Source organism: Rhamphochromis longiceps, linkage group LG11 (genome assembly GCF_057381845.1).
Source record: "Rhamphochromis longiceps isolate RC_006_pf linkage group LG11, R_longiceps_female_GT1.1, whole genome shotgun sequence".
Taxonomy (NCBI): Eukaryota; Metazoa; Chordata; class Actinopteri; order Cichliformes; family Cichlidae; genus Rhamphochromis; species Rhamphochromis longiceps.
Window position 1 is genome coordinate 8,038,890 of NC_140567.1, and position 18,091 is coordinate 8,056,980.

Genomic DNA, 18,091 nt, shown 5'->3' on the forward strand with positions numbered 1-18,091 from the left:
GTTATACTGAATAAGCAAAATGTCAACAGGTAGCAGCTGGACAGGAATACTACAGCTCAAAAGAGCAGATTTTAGAGGAAGTTAAATGATATTAAAAATATTTTCAATTCTTAGAATTTGAACTTACATCCAGCAAGACTGTTTATCCTTTGACTCTTTATCTTTTCTAAACTGTAGTATACTGTGTTGTTTTTGCTTTCTCTAGGTTCTGTTGCATCGGTTTCACACCAGTTGGCCGCCACCCCTCCGCCAAAATCCGGCTATTAGATGTGACCACGAGGTTGATCAGGAGAAGCCATCATGTCTTAAACACAGAAGGGCCCTCTGGAGCCCTATCGCCCCACCATGGCCCGCCATCCCCCTCCCCCTCTCCCTCCCTCGTGCACCACCTTACCCCCTCTCCAAGCCCCATCCAAATCCCAGACCTTTCTGCCCATGTGAGAGACAGGCTACCCAACCCTGGCTCCCCACTGGCGCATCCCTCCCCTCCCACCGGAGAGATGAGCTTGCAAAAGCACCAGCAGCTGGGGCGAGGAAGTGGTGGGGTAATGGGTTCTGATCGGGACCTGCAGTCCACTGCTTCCTCCATCTCTCTGCCCTCTGTGAAGAAGGCCCCCAAAAAGAGGCGTCTCTCCCTAGCCTCGCTTTTTAGGCGACGAGGACGAGAGTCTAAATCAGGCCGCCAAAGGTCCCGAGACCTGCAGCACTCTGGACCCGGAGGGCTAGGAGGGGTGGATGGCATCGCCAGTATTGAGAGTATCCACTCTGAGATGTGTAATGATAAGAACTCTGCCTTCTTTGCTGTGGCTGGGACCGGAGCTGCCTCGTCTGCTGCTGCTGCTGCTGCCTCCACCTCATCTGCCTCGGGGCCTTGTTCCTCTACCTCCTCATCCTCCAAGGTAGGGGGTGGGGTTGGGGCAGAGCTACTGGAGTGCCCGCTGTGCCTTTTGCGTCACTCCAGGGAGAGCTTCCCTGACATCATGACCTGTCACCACCGCTCCTGCATTGATTGCCTGCGCCAGTACCTACGCATTGAAATCTCAGAGTCCCGTGTCAACATTAGCTGCCCTGAGTGTTCAGAGCGCTTCAACCCACACGACATCCGTATGATCCTGGGAGACCACGCACTGATGGAGAAATATGAGGAATTCATGCTGAGGAGGTGGCTGGTAGCTGATCCAGACTGCCGCTGGTGTCCTGCACCAGACTGTGGGTAAGTAGTTAATTAAAATACTTGGGATTTAGTGGACCATGGAAATTTAAAGTTTGTTACCACCCTCAATGAAGGCAAACAAATGTCCAGTGTGTGTGTGTGTGTGTGTGTGTGTTCGTGTGTTCCCAAGTCGGCTGCTGAGTGTGAGACTTGTTTCTAATTGGAAATTACTTAAATTTATCAACAAGCTAGTTGTGCAGTTTCAGCTGAGTCTCAGTTCGCTGCTTGCTCATGGAGGTACCTAAATGGTAAATAGTTCTACTTTTTAAAAAATAAAAAAGTTATCCAAATCCAAAAATTGAGAACTTAATAATGATCAAATAAATAAATATTGGAATAGTTGGAATATTAACTTCTTTTCATAGTGTCTCAAATTGCTCACCTTGAGATTGAGAAAGCTTATCTTGGGTCCCGCCTTAAGCATAGTTGCTTGAAGTCACAGAATGTCGTTCACTTTCTGTGGTCTCTGGTCATCAAGTCACTTCCTGTGTGGATACTGCTTGAAGTACATGTGAAACACCACATATACTGACTGACACGGCGGAGAGACACAACTCCAAAACCTCGAGCGGTGGAAGTGAGTGAAAGAAAAGCGACATAGCGCGTTTGACCTCGGCTGTTGTAAGAATGAACTCATATCAAGTGGTACGGCGCATTAAGCTATGGTGTTTCTGTCTCACTGTCAACTGACGGGAATGATGAATTTCTCAACCTGACATCTTCGTGGAGGACAAAAACAATCACACAGGCCCAGGATCCTCTAGCAAGGCACCAACAAGTAAATCGACAGACTTCAACGGGCCATCACAAGGTAATACCAATCTCATCATTTTCAAAATGCCGCCTAAAAAAGCAAACCCAGGAGTTGAAGAGGAGTTGGAAGAGATTAGGAAATCGCTTAATTTCATGTCTGATGAACTGAGTAAAGTGGCTAAACAACAAGGTATGCTACATGACCTAATGGATGAAATAAAACAACTAAAAAACCTCATAAAGGACAAGGACAAGAAAATAGATGACTTGGAACGGCAAATCGAGGACCTTGAACAATACACAAGAATGGATGATTTAGTCATAAGTGGACTGGAGACGCAACACCGAACCTACGCCAGAGTAACAGCTGGCGGAGGTAAAGACGGTGAAGATGCTCCGGTAGAGGAGCTGCAAACGCTTGAACAGCAAGTGATAAAAATTCCTTCAAACGAAGAATGTAAGTATTCAGAGCCATCATATTGTAGCATGCCACACACTCCCCAGTAAAGACAGTAAAACAAAGGCAGCAATTATTCTTCGGCTTGTGAGTCGCAAAACAAAGATTGAGTTACTGAAACAGGGTAAGAAGCTAAAACGGACCGGTGTATATTTAAATGAACATTTAACGAAAAAGACTGCTGAAATTGCAAGATAGGCACGCAGCCTGACAAAACAAAATAAGATACAAGCAACATGGACGAGGAACAGCAAAGTAATGATAAGACTAAATGGCAATCCCGAAGAAGCGAAAGTTGTGATGATAAGAGAACTCAAAGACTTAGAGCAATATAAATAATCAGGAATCTGCTATGGAAACTATTGGAAAAGTGACGATTGGATAATGAACAATGGGTATGGAAAGTGTTTCTGGCCTTATGGCTCAAAAAACAATGGAAAAAACAACAACAAAAACAAAAAACACATAAATGACAAGTTTGGACACAGATTATAGGTTTCCATTCAGAGATATTGAAGAGGAAGAATTTGATTATGAAAAGGACTGTCAAGGTGGTTATTTTGCCACACACACTGAGAAATCGAACTTCAAAACGTTTAATTATGCTGAACACAACATGCATGACCCTGAAAGTAACATTGACCCAGATAACCACTTCTACAATAACAACAATAGTACTTGTGAGTACTATACAGATGACCAATTCAATATGAATATTAAAATGGCAAATGCATTGTCGGTCATACATTTCAATAGTAGAAGCCTGTATAAAATATTTCTAAAATTACAGAATGTTTAAGTAAGTTAAAAAAAGTTTAATATAATTGCAATATCAGAAACATGGCTCAATAATGAGAAAGTTAGTGAAATGGGACTGGAAGGATACGAATTATTTACAATGAACAGGGTGAATAAAAAAGGAGGTGGTGTTGCTTTATATGTAGATAAAGTTTTGAAATGTAGTCTGATTGAATGTATGTCAAGCACCATAGATAACGTATTGGAATGTGTTACTATTGAAATCCATGTTGAAAAAGCTAGTAATATAATTATAAGTTGCATCTATAGGACACCAGGATCATTGAGACATTCAATGAAAAACTTGCTATGTTTAGCAACCTAAATGATGAAAAAGTGCAAATAATTTGTGGTGATTTTAATATAGATTTGCTAAACCCAAATGGACATCAGAAAACAACAGATTTCATCAATACAATGTATAGTAACTCCCTTTTCCCTGTAATTATAAAACCAAGTAGAATAACAATTGATACAGCTACATTGATAGATTATATATTCACAAATAAAATTGACCATGAAATAGTAGGTGGACTTCTTATAACTGATATAAGCGATCATCTTCCTGTTTTTGCAATTTTCTAAAATTATTTTGGGATTAAAACTACACAAAAGAATCAAACATTTGATATGATACGACATAGAACAACAAGAGCCATTACTGCCCTCCAGGTGGACTTAAAGGAACACAATAGGAATGAGGTTTTTGCAAATGAAGATTCAAATAGTGCATATGATGCATCCCTATCAACTGTAATTTCACTATATGAAAAACATTGTCCTTTAATGAAAATCACTAGAAAGCATCACAGATCAAATAAGCCATGGATCACAAAGGGGATAGAAGATGCATGTAAAAAGAAAAATAATCTATATAAGAGAGTCATAAAACCGAGGACAAAAGATGCTGAAATAAAGTACAAGTTATATAAAAATAGATTAGTAAATATTATAAGAACAAGTAAGAAAGAATATTACCACAAATTATTGGAGCAAAGTAGAAGTAACACACAAGAAACATGGAAGATATTAAATAGTATAATCAAAAAGGGCTCAAAAAATAAGAATTATCCAGACTATTTCAAAAAAGATAAAGATATTGTGCTTGATAAAACGAAAGACATTGCAAATGAATTTAATGATTTCTTTGTAAATGTTGGCTTTAATTTAGCAAAAGAAATTCCAGAGTCAAGAAATAATAATGACTTAAATAAACATATTACTCAGAATGTGTCCTCCATGTTTATTGGTGCTGTAACTCATAGAGAAATAATTAACATTGTGAAGGCATTTAAAAATAAAAAGTCCACTGACTGTTTTGGTATTGACATGATATTAGTTAAAAGTATTATAGAATATATACTGCAAACTTTCGCATACATTTGTAATCTGTCCTTTCGAACTGGTGTGTTTCCCTCACAAATGAAAATAGCAAAAGTTATTCCAATCCATAAAAACGGAGAGAGATGTCAGTTTACCAATTACAGGCCAATATCACTACTCCCACAGTTCTCAAAAATTTTAGAAAAGTTTTTTGTTAATAGACTTGATAAATATATTGAGAAGCATAATCTCCTAAGCGATAACCAATATGGCTTTAGAGTGAAAAGGTCCACTTCGATGGCAGTGATGGAACTTGTAGAAGGGATATCTAATGATATAGATAATAAGGAATATACTGTGGGTGTATTTATAGACTTAAAAAAGGCGTTTGATACAATTGATCATTCTATATTAATGAATAAACTAGAGAGATATGGCATAAGAGGGATAGCATACAAGTGGATGAAAAGTTACCTGGATGACAGATATCAATATGTCGAAATCAATAATGTGAAATCTAAGCAGTTGAAGGTAACTTGTGGTGTTCCTCAGGGCTCTGTGCTGGGCCCTAAATTATTCATATTATATATAAATGACATATGTAATGTTTCCAAACTGTTAAAATGTGTATTGTTTGCTGATGATACCACTCTGTATTGCTCAGGTAAAAACCTAGAACAGCTTATGACTACAGCGGAAAAGGAGTTAAATATATTAAAAAACTGGTTTGATGTAAATAAGTTATCGTTAAATATAAAGAAAACAAAATTGATTATTTTTGGCACTAGACAAATGAAAAATGTATCTAAAATCAGGGTTAATGGAATTGAAATTGAAAGAGTGTACGAAAATAAATTTCTTGGAGTGATGATTGATGATAAGCTGAGTTGGAAGTCTCATATAAACCACGTGAAAACAAAAATGTCAAAAACCCTTGCTATTCTCTATAAAACAAAGCATGTCCTGAACAAAAAAATCATTAAACACACTTTATTGTACTCTGTTGCTTCCATATATGACTTATTGTCTGGAGATATGGGGTAATGCATATAAAACGAACACTCTTCCTATTTTCAAATTACAAAAAAGAGCTATAAGAATTATAAACCAATCAAACTATATAGAACCAACTAACATTTTGTTTATTAATCTGAATACCCTGAAATTTTATGATTTAGTTGAATATAAAATGGCACAGATAATGTATAAAGCACAAAATAACTTGCTTTGCCGCAGTACTCAGAAGCTGTTCAAAGTCAGAGAGAGTCAATATGACTTAAGGGGAACAGATTTCTTTAAAAAAACAAAACAAGATAAGGACAAATATAAAGCAGAGATGTGTTTCTGTTAGAGGAGTTAACCTGTGGAATAGTTATGACAGTGATTTTAAAAAGGTGTGGTTCATTTTCCTTGTTTAAAAACATGTTTAAAAATAGAGTATTAGAAAAATATATAAATCAAGAATGAAAAGAGCAAAAATAATAATACTGAAACTCTTGATTGTTTTGCTTTGATGTAGTTATTTATCTAAGGTGGAAAGTTGTTTTTTTTGTTTTTGTTTTTTTTGTTTGTTTGTTTGATTGTTTGAGGTGACTTTTGTTGTGATTTGGCGCTATATAAATAAAATTGAATTGAATTGAAGTTTGTCTGTTTTTGCTTTGTTTTATTCTTTGCTTCGAGCCCTGTGTACAGGAGCTGCATGCAAAAAGATGTTTTGTTAAAAGGGTTGGCGTAATAAGCAAATGCTTCAGCCAATACCTTTTAATTAGACTTGTCTCATGCTTTCTTGCTTTGTGGTAGATCTTTGTTCTGTATTCATTGAGATATTTGAATGCTAATAAATCAAATCAAATCAATCAATCAAATCATACTAAGGGTAATTTACACTGTCATAGATTTAACACTGTCTGTGAAGCTGGATTTATGAAGAAAAGCATTTAAAGTTTTTAGACCACGTCTAGCGCCATTTTCTCAGTACAGAACTGGTAACTCGGTTGAAAACAAGGAAGCTAAAACTAAAAAGCAGTACAAGGGGATCACTTTTGTCGTGTTAAAAAACAAGTTCATGCTGTGTTGCTTAAGCAGTAAGTAGTTAATCGTTATTCGGCTAGCTGAAGAGAAACGGAAAAATCCACCTATTAGCTCTAATGCTAGGGTTTGTAGAGGACTCTATGAATGAGGTCAGTATTGAGGAAAGCCTGTTAGAGTCAAGTACACCAGTGGTTGACCAGACCAGCATTGAGCACTGCAGTTATCTGGCAAAGCAAGATGTCAGTGCATTAAATTAGTCTTTGTTTTTCCAAGCACATTCAAACAGTTTGCAACATAACTATTACATGTGCATCACACCACAAACATAACAAAGCTTTCTTACTGAAGCACAATCGGGAATCCTGACCTCCATCAGTATATTCATATGGGAATAGATTAAAAAATTAAAATAAAACACTTGGGCCTCGGAGGAAGAGATGCTATACTTTTTGGAGCCCTAATTTTCTTGTTTAGAAATTCTTATCTCATATTATCTCACAGAGTGGATTGCTACTACTACCAGAAGTGAGGAAAATGTAGGTGAAGGAGAGTGTAACATAGCAGGATTTGTTTTCATGTTATAAATCCAGCTTCACAGACAGGGGTAAATCTGTGGCAGTTTCTGAGTATAAATTAGACTTTTAGAATTAGAATTAATACATGTTTCATGTTTACTTTTAGGACTGGCTTTACAGCAGGTGAAGACTGATCGGGTAACTCTAGATTAATATAAAAAAAACACTTAAATGAAAGGTGTCCAAGAAAATTGAAAAATTGGGCCAAAAAAGCTAAGTCCGATTTTGTATATTATTGTGTCAGCTTAATCTTAATCGATCCTTTTCAAGTGTACAGAAGCATTGAAGTTTTTGATTGTTCAAATACATATATCTAGCAATGAAAGAATTAAATAAAATTAACTTCGAGGAAATAAGTATTGTTGCATAAATGGAGAGATTTTAATAAAACTGTAATAATAATACTGTGGTCCTCTCTGGCAGGAAATCATTTTCATCAAGAGGATATTCTGTTCATTAAGAGGTCATGGTGGAAACTGATCATTGACTTGACTCATTTTGTATTTAATACTCCATTCATTTTGATTTGCTATGGTCAGTCATTATTAACCCCCCGTCTTTCTGTCTGAACGTATTTACTTCAGCTCTATCTCTGTGACTCGCTCCTTGTCCCTTCTCCAGTAATCCAGTGGTGCTGGACTGTTTTTCCTGTTTAATCCTCTCTTCCTGAGTGACTGCTCATTGGCCTGCTTCCACCCAGCCCCCTCCCCCCCCAACTGTCACTGCGTTGTCACTTTGTAGAGGCCCTGCAGGGTCAGTGACTCTCACTCACTGACATATCAAATCAACAGCTCATTAATATGGTTCTGAGTGGACATCTATCTACAATTTCTTAACTGCAGACAGTTCAGAAATCCATATTTGACATTTATGGAAAAATGGCTGAAATGTTAATTTCCTCGCAACGCCAAATATGTGACGTGGAATTTTGAAATACAGTTCATTTTTTCCCTTTTTTGTATATTAAGAAGCAACGCAACAGAAGTTGTTTTAACTACTCAACTATTTAGGAAAATCATTTTCCATAAGCAGGTTTCTCTCTGTCATGGTGAAAGACTCTTGCTCTCTCTCAGCCATTTCCTTTTCTTCCAGGAATTGTTTGCGGTCTGGAAAAAAAAAAAAAAGAATTCATCCCTTCAGACTTTCTTAAAGTACTGTTTGTACTTTGTTCTGAATCCCTAGTAACCTTCAAAGCTTGGTATGTGTGTTTTCTTCCCTTGGATGTCCTGTTTTGTAAACTTGGCCATAATACCAGTTTCAATGTAGGAGTTAAAGGTGGCATGACGTGTTTGTTTTTGTTTTGTTCTTTTTTTTTTTTTTTTTTTTTATTGTTTTTTCCATTCACCTCAGCTAAGGTAGCACAAGACACAAGTAGACTTTAATCTTGGAGTAATTTTCCTGCTTAGAAATATGTGCAGCTGGACATGTGATACCGTATAGCTTTTGCCATATAGATATCCCTTTTACATTAGTATGTGATTTATTTGCTATTGCTGGTGTTTTACTGTCATCAGCTGTGTCTTCAGCTAATGTCTCTTTTTTTGTCAGTCATTAGAACAAAGTTTATTCTTTCTTTTCCTTTCAGAACAGAAGACCAATGGGCAGGAAATTATAAATCAAATCAGAATGACATTTATCAGGAGCTGCAACCTTTATGCAGATTACTTTACAGCTTATAGTGGCCATCTGGTTGCCTTGCTATTAATTCTGTAGTGTAGTGTGTGATCACTAAAGGTGTTTTATTGTCGTTAGCCACTTATTCATTTTTTTCCCATGTTTGTAGAAAAGAAATGTTTCATTCTTGTAGGCTTAGATATTTATGGGGCTTGGATATTTTCCCCCTCATTTTGGTTCAGAGGAATCTCCAGTTTCCATCTATTTTCATGTTCCCCTTTTCCTGCTGCTTTTCTATGCTCTGGCCCTTTCCCCTCCTGCAGGTTAGAGGTTATGGACACTGCTTCTGCATTTTCAGAAGAAGTGGAGATGTAGACGCTTAACAGATCCATTGATTTTGATAATGTTTAAGTGAATGCAACTTTTCATGTTGTTCCTGTGGCTGATTTAGCAGTCTCAACAATGGTGAGATTAGTTGCATGACAGGGAGTTTGAGGCCATTTGCTGTGCTATCTCTACAGTACTTAGGCTGAATAGTGCTAAGTGCATATCATTTTAAATGAGACATGCATGTCGCTGTGATTCTGTCTGCATTGTAAACACAGTTCTCAACAGAGTACACCGATCCCCAGTAGAGGAAGTCTCCCAGGCTCTCTGTGATTGAAACTTGATCCTTGGGTCAGTCCCAGAGGGTCTGGGAGACTTCTGCTACGCTCGGATATAACCATGTCACACACTCTTGGGTTTCCCCAAGAAATTGGCTAGCTGGTATTTTGCAGCTGTCATCTTTAAGCTTTTTACTTTCTTAGTTTTTACCGTCGTCTCTTTGCAAGGGCTCAAGACTGTTGTGTTAAAACATGCATTATTTCACTTCTGCTGTTACTGTGTCTGACATGCATTGTTGGAGAAAAGGTTAGTAAAGAAACCAGATAAGGCAGACAACAGCTATAAAGGTGAGACATCGTATCCAGCTGCCTGTAGTGGGACATCTGTCAGTTCAAGTTATAGTCGTTGATTCACTTTTTGACCTAGACTTAAGTTTTTATTAGATAAACTGCAGTTTTTGGCACCTAGTTTCTTTTTTTTTTTTAGCCCTGGAGGTAACTACATCAGTTAGTCAATAGAAGTGTTTTTCTGTTTTATATCTGGCTGTTTAAAAGTCTATGAGTAAATGAAACATCAATTTAAGAAAATTGGTTAAAATATTTTTATTACAATCTTAGTGGCTTTCCTTGGGAGTGGCAACAACTGTTGTAAGGAAACCAAACAGTCACAGATATTCAAGAGAGTTATTGAAGATGGCTAAAGCATAATTCCTCTCAGAAAAATGTACTTGTGAGACAATGGAGTAGATACAGGAACATACTTTTTTTTTTTCTTTTTTTTTTAAGCCATCATAGGACTTCCTGCTGCAGAGTTCGAGTAAAAAAAAAAAAAAAAAAAAAAAAAAAAATGAACACCATTTCTCTTATCCTTTTCTCAAATGTCAGCTTAATTTTCAGCATCTTCATTTTCATCACTTTAATTTTTGTCTAAAATTCTGGTTAGAAACATTTTGCTGCTTCTGCATGATGCAGTTGTTTTCCTTCATAGTAAAATCCTTCTAGAACCAGAAGCCTCAACATTTGGCATGTATCGACTTTTCATGTGACTTAAATTCAGATTCTTTGCGGGCACCATGGTGTAGCGTTTTGCCTTATGACTTTTTTGTGCGTCCCCTGGCAGGTATGCAGTTATTGCCTTCGGGTGTGCCAGCTGTCCGAAGCTCACCTGTGGGAGGGAGGGCTGCGGCACAGAGTTCTGTTACCACTGTAAGCAGCTGTGGCATCCCAACCAGACCTGTGACGCAGCGCGCCAGCAAAGAGCCCAGAGCCTCCGCCTCAGAACGGTGCGCTCATCCTCCCTCAACTACAGTCAAGAGAGTGGAGCTGCAGGTGGGCTGACTTAACGATTTTACACAACACGCTTATTAGGAGAAGGAAAAAAAAAAACAAAAGAAGACAACGCTGATCATCAGTCCTCAATGAGCAATCCCTAACCCATATTTCACTGTTGTAAATCATACTCTGTTGTTACTTCTAGCTGATGACATCAAGCCGTGTCCACGCTGTGCTGCTTACATCATCAAGATGAATGATGGCAGCTGTAACCACATGACGTGCGCTGTCTGTGGCTGCGAGTTCTGTTGGCTCTGCATGAAAGAGATCTCAGACTTGCACTACCTGAGGTAAGCATCTTAACACATACATATACAGTATATACTAATAGACATAAAGTACATGCTGTTGGACCAACGGTTTCACTACAAGTATTTTAAGAATTTAGCAATTTAAAAAAAAAAAAAAAAAAAAAATCCTGCTGTGATGAAAACCTGTTGGTCATGTGACACCCTGTAACTACAGCACATAGCTAGTAGTTGTTCCACCGTTTATTTGCTGGTTAACTTTTGTTTCCAGATTGGTACCTGAGATTAGAAGGCTATCCAGCGCTTGCTCTTCCTGTGAACATTTCTCACTGTTTCTGCTCGTCTTTACCTCTCTCAGTCCATCAGGCTGTACTTTCTGGGGAAAGAAGCCGTGGAGCAGAAAGAAGAAGATTCTTTGGCAACTGGGAACACTCGTGGGTGCCCCTGTTGGCATTGCACTCATTGCAGGCATAGCTATCCCTGCCATGATTATTGGTATTCCTGTATATGTGGGAAGGAAGGTAAGGCCTTGCGCACACATACCTACACAGTAGATTGGGATATATTTCAGTTTTCCTGCTCATAGTTTTTACTACACGGATTTTGTTTATTATTGGGATGTGTCTCTATGTAGATTTATAGTATTATAAAGTCATAATTCATTCTTAGTGTTGCATGTACCCTTTAATCCTTTCAGAATGTCCACATGCTTGTTGCATAACTTTATTCATGTCACTGCTGTCAGCAATCAAAGTAAACATGGCGAGTAGCCAGAAACAATCACTGCAACAATCAGTAACCAGCTAGTTCTACTGAGCGGCCAATGTACCCTCAGTCATCTCATTTTCCCAAACTCTGGAGTTGATCCGAGCCAGCAACAGTCATGTGTTACTAACCTGTGTGTCTGTGTATATGTGCACTTGTTTTGTGTTACTCACAAGTCGGGATCTGTTTAGAATAAGAACTTCACATTACAATAAAATGAAACCAGTTGGTCTCCAAAATTCCCCACGAAAGGCTGCCAGCAAGAATCTTGAGCCAACTGACTTTTCTTCTCTGCAAACGTCCAGCGCACATTCAGAAGTGATCACAACATACATGAAACATCTGAACATGAATCACTTACACTCCACAAGCACCAAAGTCAATATAGTTATCTTTGAACCATTGTCCCAGGTGTTTTATAGGGGCTTTTTGCCACTAGCACTACCACATTTGTATTGTTTCTGCAATGAAATGCGGGCAGTGCAAAAGAACAGAATGCAACAAAGAAAATGTCAGCCAACCTAAAGAAACAGCATTCATCAAAGAGTTGTCTCATTTGTGGTTTCTTAAAGAGGAAGTTGATGGTAGTAAAAATTTACACCGAAAGACAGAGAGGCAGACAAGAGTTCTGTCTCCTGCAACAGTAGCTCAGTAAAGTTGTCATAGTATTGCCAGTGCCTCTAAAATAATTTCTGAGGAGCAGGTAAAAGGTAAACAATAAGCATTTTTATTTTTATTGTAGAAATCTGCTCCACAACAACACTGTTAATCATACTTTTTCAGTGGTGTCTTTGAGGACTCAGCTCATACGTTAAGTGCAAGTTCACTCTCCTCTAAATGTGTCTCTCACATTTGTGCCACTTTTCTCTGTCAGATCCATAACCGCTACGAAGGCAAAGATATTTCCAACCACAAGAGGAACCTGGTGATCGCTGGTGGGGTGACTCTGTCTGTCATCGTGTCTCCAGTAGTGGCTGCAGTCACTGTCGGTCAGTCTGTGCTCTAACCTGCACCCTCCCAACTCTCTAGTTCTCTTCTCACTGGAGATCTTTAATGACATGCTGTGCCTGTGTTTGAATTTGTTGGAATCAGGAATTTCTTATGTTTAATGTTCAAGTTCAGATTATACAAAAGTTTATTTTCACTCATCATTTCTCATTAGCTATTTTGTAAACATGGGAAAAATCAAAGAGGGATGGTCTGTTATGTTTTTTATTTTTATTTTTTTAGTGCTCTGACCTTATTTGACCCTGGTGTGTCTATGTCTCTCGACTCTTTCACCTCTTAGGCATTGGAGTTCCTATCATGCTTGCATATGTCTACGGCGTGGTACCCATCTCTCTGTGCCGTAGTGGTGGGTGTGGTGTCTCCGCTGGGAACGGGAAGGGAGTTCGCATCGAGTTTGATGATGAAAATGACATGAACGTTGGGAGCGGGGCAGCTGCCACTGGTAAGGTTCGATTTCCAGTCCCGATCTGAACTAGCCCACCACCCAAAACCAAGAGGGCGTGTTATGCCAATCGACATTATTTGTAAATAAGATCTTTTGCTTGCTTCACTCATGGCAAGTACTCTTTCCTTCCACAGTAAACTGTACTTCCTCTGCCTCTTCACTTTTCCAGGCCTACAGTTGCTTTGAAAAGTGTACTTGGCAGTATACTTTTATTTTACATTTTTCCTCTTTTCACACTTCAAAGGTGTGTTTGAGGATTAAAATGCTAGTTTTAGGTAAGGGTTAGGGTTAGACAGTAACTTGTGATGGTTTAAGTTAAAGAGTTAAGTTAAAGAGAGCCATACAAATGTGCCTGACTGCCCCTTCACCCACATACAGAGCCACATCCTCATACTTGGCACTGCACTTATAATACACAAACTAAGACTGAAGAGAATCTTCAGTGAAAACCTGTCAAGATAAGCAAAGAACAGACGGATGAACAAACTGATATGTTTTTTTGTTTGTTTTTTAAAATTCCACGCTGATATATTTTGTTTTGTTTCATGTTCTGTGTAGATACTACATCAGTCGCAGACGCCAGGAACAACCCCAGTATAGGTGAAGGCAGTGTCGGTGGGTTGACAGGCAGCCTGAGTGCAAGCGGCAGCCACATGGACCGTCTGGGGGCCATTAGGGACAACCTGAGTGAGACGGCCTCCACCATGGCCCTGGCTGGAGCCAGCATCACCGGCAGCCTGTCTGGCAGCGCCATGGTCAATTATCTGAACAGGTAAATGTGTGCTGCAATATTTAAATGTGGTTGTGACTTCAGTGTGCTCTCCTGCATTGTCTTATTTTCTCTCTCTCTCTGTTGTCAGGCTGGAGGTGCAGGCTGATGTGCAGAAGGAGCGCTGCAGTCTTAGTGGCGAGTCCGGCACAGTGAGCCTGGGAACAGTCAGCGACAATGCTAGCACCAAAGCAATGGCTGGATCCATTCTTAATGCCTACATGCCTCTTGACAGGTGAGCATCATAGGTTTGGATAAGTCGAGAAAGCATGATCTTCTGTTCATTAGCATGTTTAGTCCAGTTCTTTGTAGCTTCATAGTGTGAAACAGATGCAGCGGATTAGTGAATAATACCTGTATTATTGTAAACCTGTGCTCACGTCAACTGAACACAAAGTATTATTGTTTATATCATCATGTTTTGAACCTAGCCTAATTTCTAACCTATTGTACTAGTTGGTAACAAATTAGGCTAGTGCTATTCAAAGATAAAATGGTCATCTAGAGTCTATAGTCACTATATGTTATGAATAACAGCCCTCTGGATGCTTAATTGTGCTGAACACAAACTACATGCAACTCATGTTTCCTGTGTCCTCTCTTCTTCCAGAGATGGGAACAGTATGGAGGTGCAGGTTGACATTGAATCCAAACCTGGCAAACTACGGCATCACAGCGGCAGCAGCAGCATTGATGACGGCAGCCACGTTGGTCGCTGCGGCTGGACCTGTCCCTCTAATGGCTGCACCTCTGCAGAGGGCAAAGGAACCTCCACTAAGTGGGCCAAAGAGGCCTCCTGCTCCTCCTCCTCCAGCTCGGGGGGCAAGAAGAGCAAAGGCAAGCTGCGGAAGAAAGGGGGAGGAGGCACAAAGATCAATGAGACACGGGAGGACATGGATGCTCAGCTGCTGGAGCAGCGCAGCACCAACTCCTCAGAGTTCGACTCTCCTTCGCTGAGCGGCAGCCTGCCATCAGTGGCCGACTCCCACTCCAGCCACTTCTCTGAGTTCAGCTGCTCCGACCTGGAGAGCATGAAGACCTCGTGTAGCCACGGCTCCAGCGGTGGCGACTACCACACGCGCTTTGCCACAGTCAGCCCCCTGCCTGAAGTGGAGAACGACCGCCTGGAGACCTGCCCCACTTCTTCATCCTCCTCCCAGGGACAGAGTGCTGTGGCCACCCCCAACTCCCCCACCTCCACCACGTCCTCCCTGGGTCACAGCACAGAGCTCCCCCCTCTCTGCTTCATAGCAGAGGAGAATGTCAACCTGGTGTGCCCCACTGAGCCGGACTCTCACAGCAACACCGGAGAGATGTTGAAGGAAACCAACAACAACAACACCCAGCATCATCAACCACAACAGCCAGCCCAGACGCAGCATCAGCCCAAGAACTCCTGTATACAGACTGATATTTAAAATCTCAATACCATAAGTGCTGCACACACATTGTTTCAACATCCTTTTCCTCCACTAACATAACAATCCTAGCTTAAAGTTTAACCTGCATTTTCTGTTATTCCCTTGTAAAGGGGACATGTTACTTTTGGATTGGACATCCTCTGTTGAAAAGCAGCCACTGAGTGAAGTATTAAAAAAGGCTTCTGCAGTGCAGCCGCGTGAGAAATTTTAAGGTTATGAATGCTGATGTTTCTCCCTGTGCTGACACATTTTTGTCACTCGCTGGCCACCTGTAACAGAAGGCAACCCACTGACTCGGGTGTGTCAGATTTATCTGTGTAGACTAAAGTAAAACCACTGTGCCAGTTTTGCTAGTATTTGATTTTGGCCGTACTGTCTGGATGCAACACAATAAGAGAAGTTAACCAAGCAGGGACAAGGCAATACAACTTATTTTTATTTTCCCCAACACGTATTAGTTAACAGAGGGAACCTGGGAGTTCTCATCTGTATTTATTATTAGACTGGTTGTTTTTTGTCATGGATCTGTGTTTGAAATTAAATTGTAGAAGACCAAGGCCTGGGCTCAATGTCCTGAATCATTTTAGCTCTAAAGCTGACTTAAAAACAACTGAGATTGTTTTTAAATGGATGCACACACAGCTATTGTCCCATTGTGGGCGATGGTGCTTTATGGTTTTTTAGCAGCTCGCTAAGAAACGATTTGAGACCTGTAGGCTAATTCAGTGCATGTTCTAGCACTAAGGTGACTCAGGAAGCCTGGGCCTCATCTTGCTCTGTGGAAAGTTTGTAATGATATATGTTGAGGGTGTGGGTGGGGGCTATTTCTTGATTTGACAAAAGGTCTCTGGAAGGCCGTAGATGTTGAGATAATGCTTAAAGTCATTATAATAACATTAACCAATGGGTTGGTCAATTCTGTGAAATTGTACAAAGAAACTTTTTGTCCTGTTGAAAGGTGATTTATTCAGGCTGATGGTTTCGCCTCACTGAGTAAGAGAGAGCTTTGATATCTTTCTTTGTTAACTCATGGTGCCTTCAAGAAGCTGTTTGTGTTCCGTTTATCTCCACCGTGTCTTCTAGATTCCAATCAACAACCACAACAACTCATTGCAGAATGTCTGACTGTGTAGGAGGGATGCTCCTATGATAGATCTGGTAAATGAAGACTTTTCAATTGCCTACCAAAGACAGCACTCAGGCTCTTGTTAAATCTTAAACCTTTGACTTGTCAGCTGTAGATGCAGTATTGTGCATCCTTTTGAAACCACAGGGATGAATGATATGATCCGAAATTATACAGACACACACTGCTGTTTTTGTACATGCTTCACAAATGCTACGCAAATAACCAGGGCTGTACAACGGCCCGAGGCACCTGCACTGTTACCTGTATTTCCTATGACATTGATGTTTTGCAATGCACAAAGGTTAATGGGGATGCAGAGGTTGGTTAATGGTTACCTTCCTTATTGATTTGTCCTGTGAGTTCCTGTTTGTGTTGCCAATCGGTGCTGCTGAGCAGACTTGAAGTTAAGTTCTTCTTTATTTCAGAGTGTTTGCTTAAGCCTGTGTTTACCGCTCCGTGGTCTGCTTTACTGGGGGCCACCGAGTCAGCTCAGGTGAACCTCAACCATTGAGTGGTATCCTGACCCAGGTCTGTTACAGAATGAACTCTTTGGTTCGGTGGATTCGGCTTCTGCTGCACTCCTTCCCTGCATTACAGAAAAGCAGTTTTGTTCTTCCCCCTTAGTTCGGTTTCTCATTCTTCACCCAAATTCCAGTTTCTCAATCCTAAATTGAACACTAGTGCCAGATATAATTTGTAATTTGTGCAGAATTGCATAAGGTATTTGTATATTTGTTTGGTAATTTGCTTTACTATATGCGTGTAAATGCATATCAAAAAAATAAAAACAACTATATATGAAATGTTTACGGTTTCCAAATTTTTAAGTTAACAAAAGTACTGTAAATACACAAAGTGGACCTATTATGATCATTTAAAACTTCATATTTTTACTATTAGACTCTGTTAAGAGAAGTTTTGCATTATTCACTGTTCAAAATGAATAAATGGCCTGTATTTGTATAGCGCTTTACTAGTCCCTAAGGACCCCAAAGCGCTTTACACAACCAGTCATCCACCCATTCACACACTGGCAATGGCAAGCTACATTGTAGCCACAGCCACCCAATAATCCTTAGCTGTTATATTGGGCCTTGCTATGGCAAACACCATTATTACAACATATGTAAGACACAAAAACATCATGTCACTCCATCTTTAGTGTCTCTTCTGAAACTTTCCGTTACTTGTTATGAGCTAAAGAAGGAAAAAAACCATGTTTCCCAGTTTATTGAATAGCCCTCTGTGAATAGAATACACAATTTTTACAAATCTACTGACACAATGTTAAAAGCCACTGTTAAGAGAAGCTGTGGAAAATGCAGAATTATTCCCTCCTTCCCCCAAATTTACATCCTTATGCTAAATTTTACATTCATGTAGATTTAATGAAACATGAGAAAACAAAAAGTTTGGATTCAGGCAGTCTTTAGATTCACAATACAGAAAGATTGATATTTATTACTTATAACATGGACAGAATGACTTTAAATAGCAAATAAATTACACATTTAAAACAGTTCTGAGTTTGGAGCCAAGTGAATATATGTGTGTGATAAATCCAAGTCATTAAAGAAATTTATTAAAGCTACAGAATGATATAAA

General features: G+C 39.6%; 1 protein-coding gene across 1 annotated transcript; it reads left to right on the forward strand.

Moving 5' to 3' along the window:
* Positions 1–210: 210 nt before the first annotated feature.
* LOC146658489 (E3 ubiquitin-protein ligase RNF19A-like) lies at positions 211–17,289 on the forward strand. The gene is made up of 9 exons (XM_085422122.1): positions 211–1,213; positions 10,490–10,698; positions 10,847–10,991; positions 11,308–11,470; positions 12,589–12,703; positions 13,003–13,164; positions 13,726–13,939; positions 14,028–14,171; positions 14,547–17,289. The coding sequence occupies exons 1-9, from the start codon at positions 501–503 to the stop codon at positions 15,352–15,354; spliced, it is 2,673 nt and encodes an 890-aa protein (XP_085278248.1). The 5' UTR covers positions 211–500; the 3' UTR covers positions 15,355–17,289.
* The last annotated feature ends 802 nt before the right edge of the window (positions 17,290–18,091 follow it).

What these genes read in the sequence shown, in the direction of transcription:
- LOC146658489 (XM_085422122.1), top strand. Translation starts at nt 501, where the DNA reads ATGAGCTTGCAAAAGCACCAGCAGCTGGGGCGAGGAAGTGGTGGGGTA. An exon ending in TCAGACTTGCACTACCTGAG is followed by an intron (nt 10,992 to 11,307) that starts GTAAGCATCTTA and finishes TACCTCTCTCAG; the next exon opens with TCCATCAGGCTGTACTTTCT. An exon ending in AGTGGCTGCAGTCACTGTCG is followed by an intron (nt 12,704 to 13,002) that starts GTCAGTCTGTGC and finishes TTCACCTCTTAG; the next exon opens with GCATTGGAGTTCCTATCATG.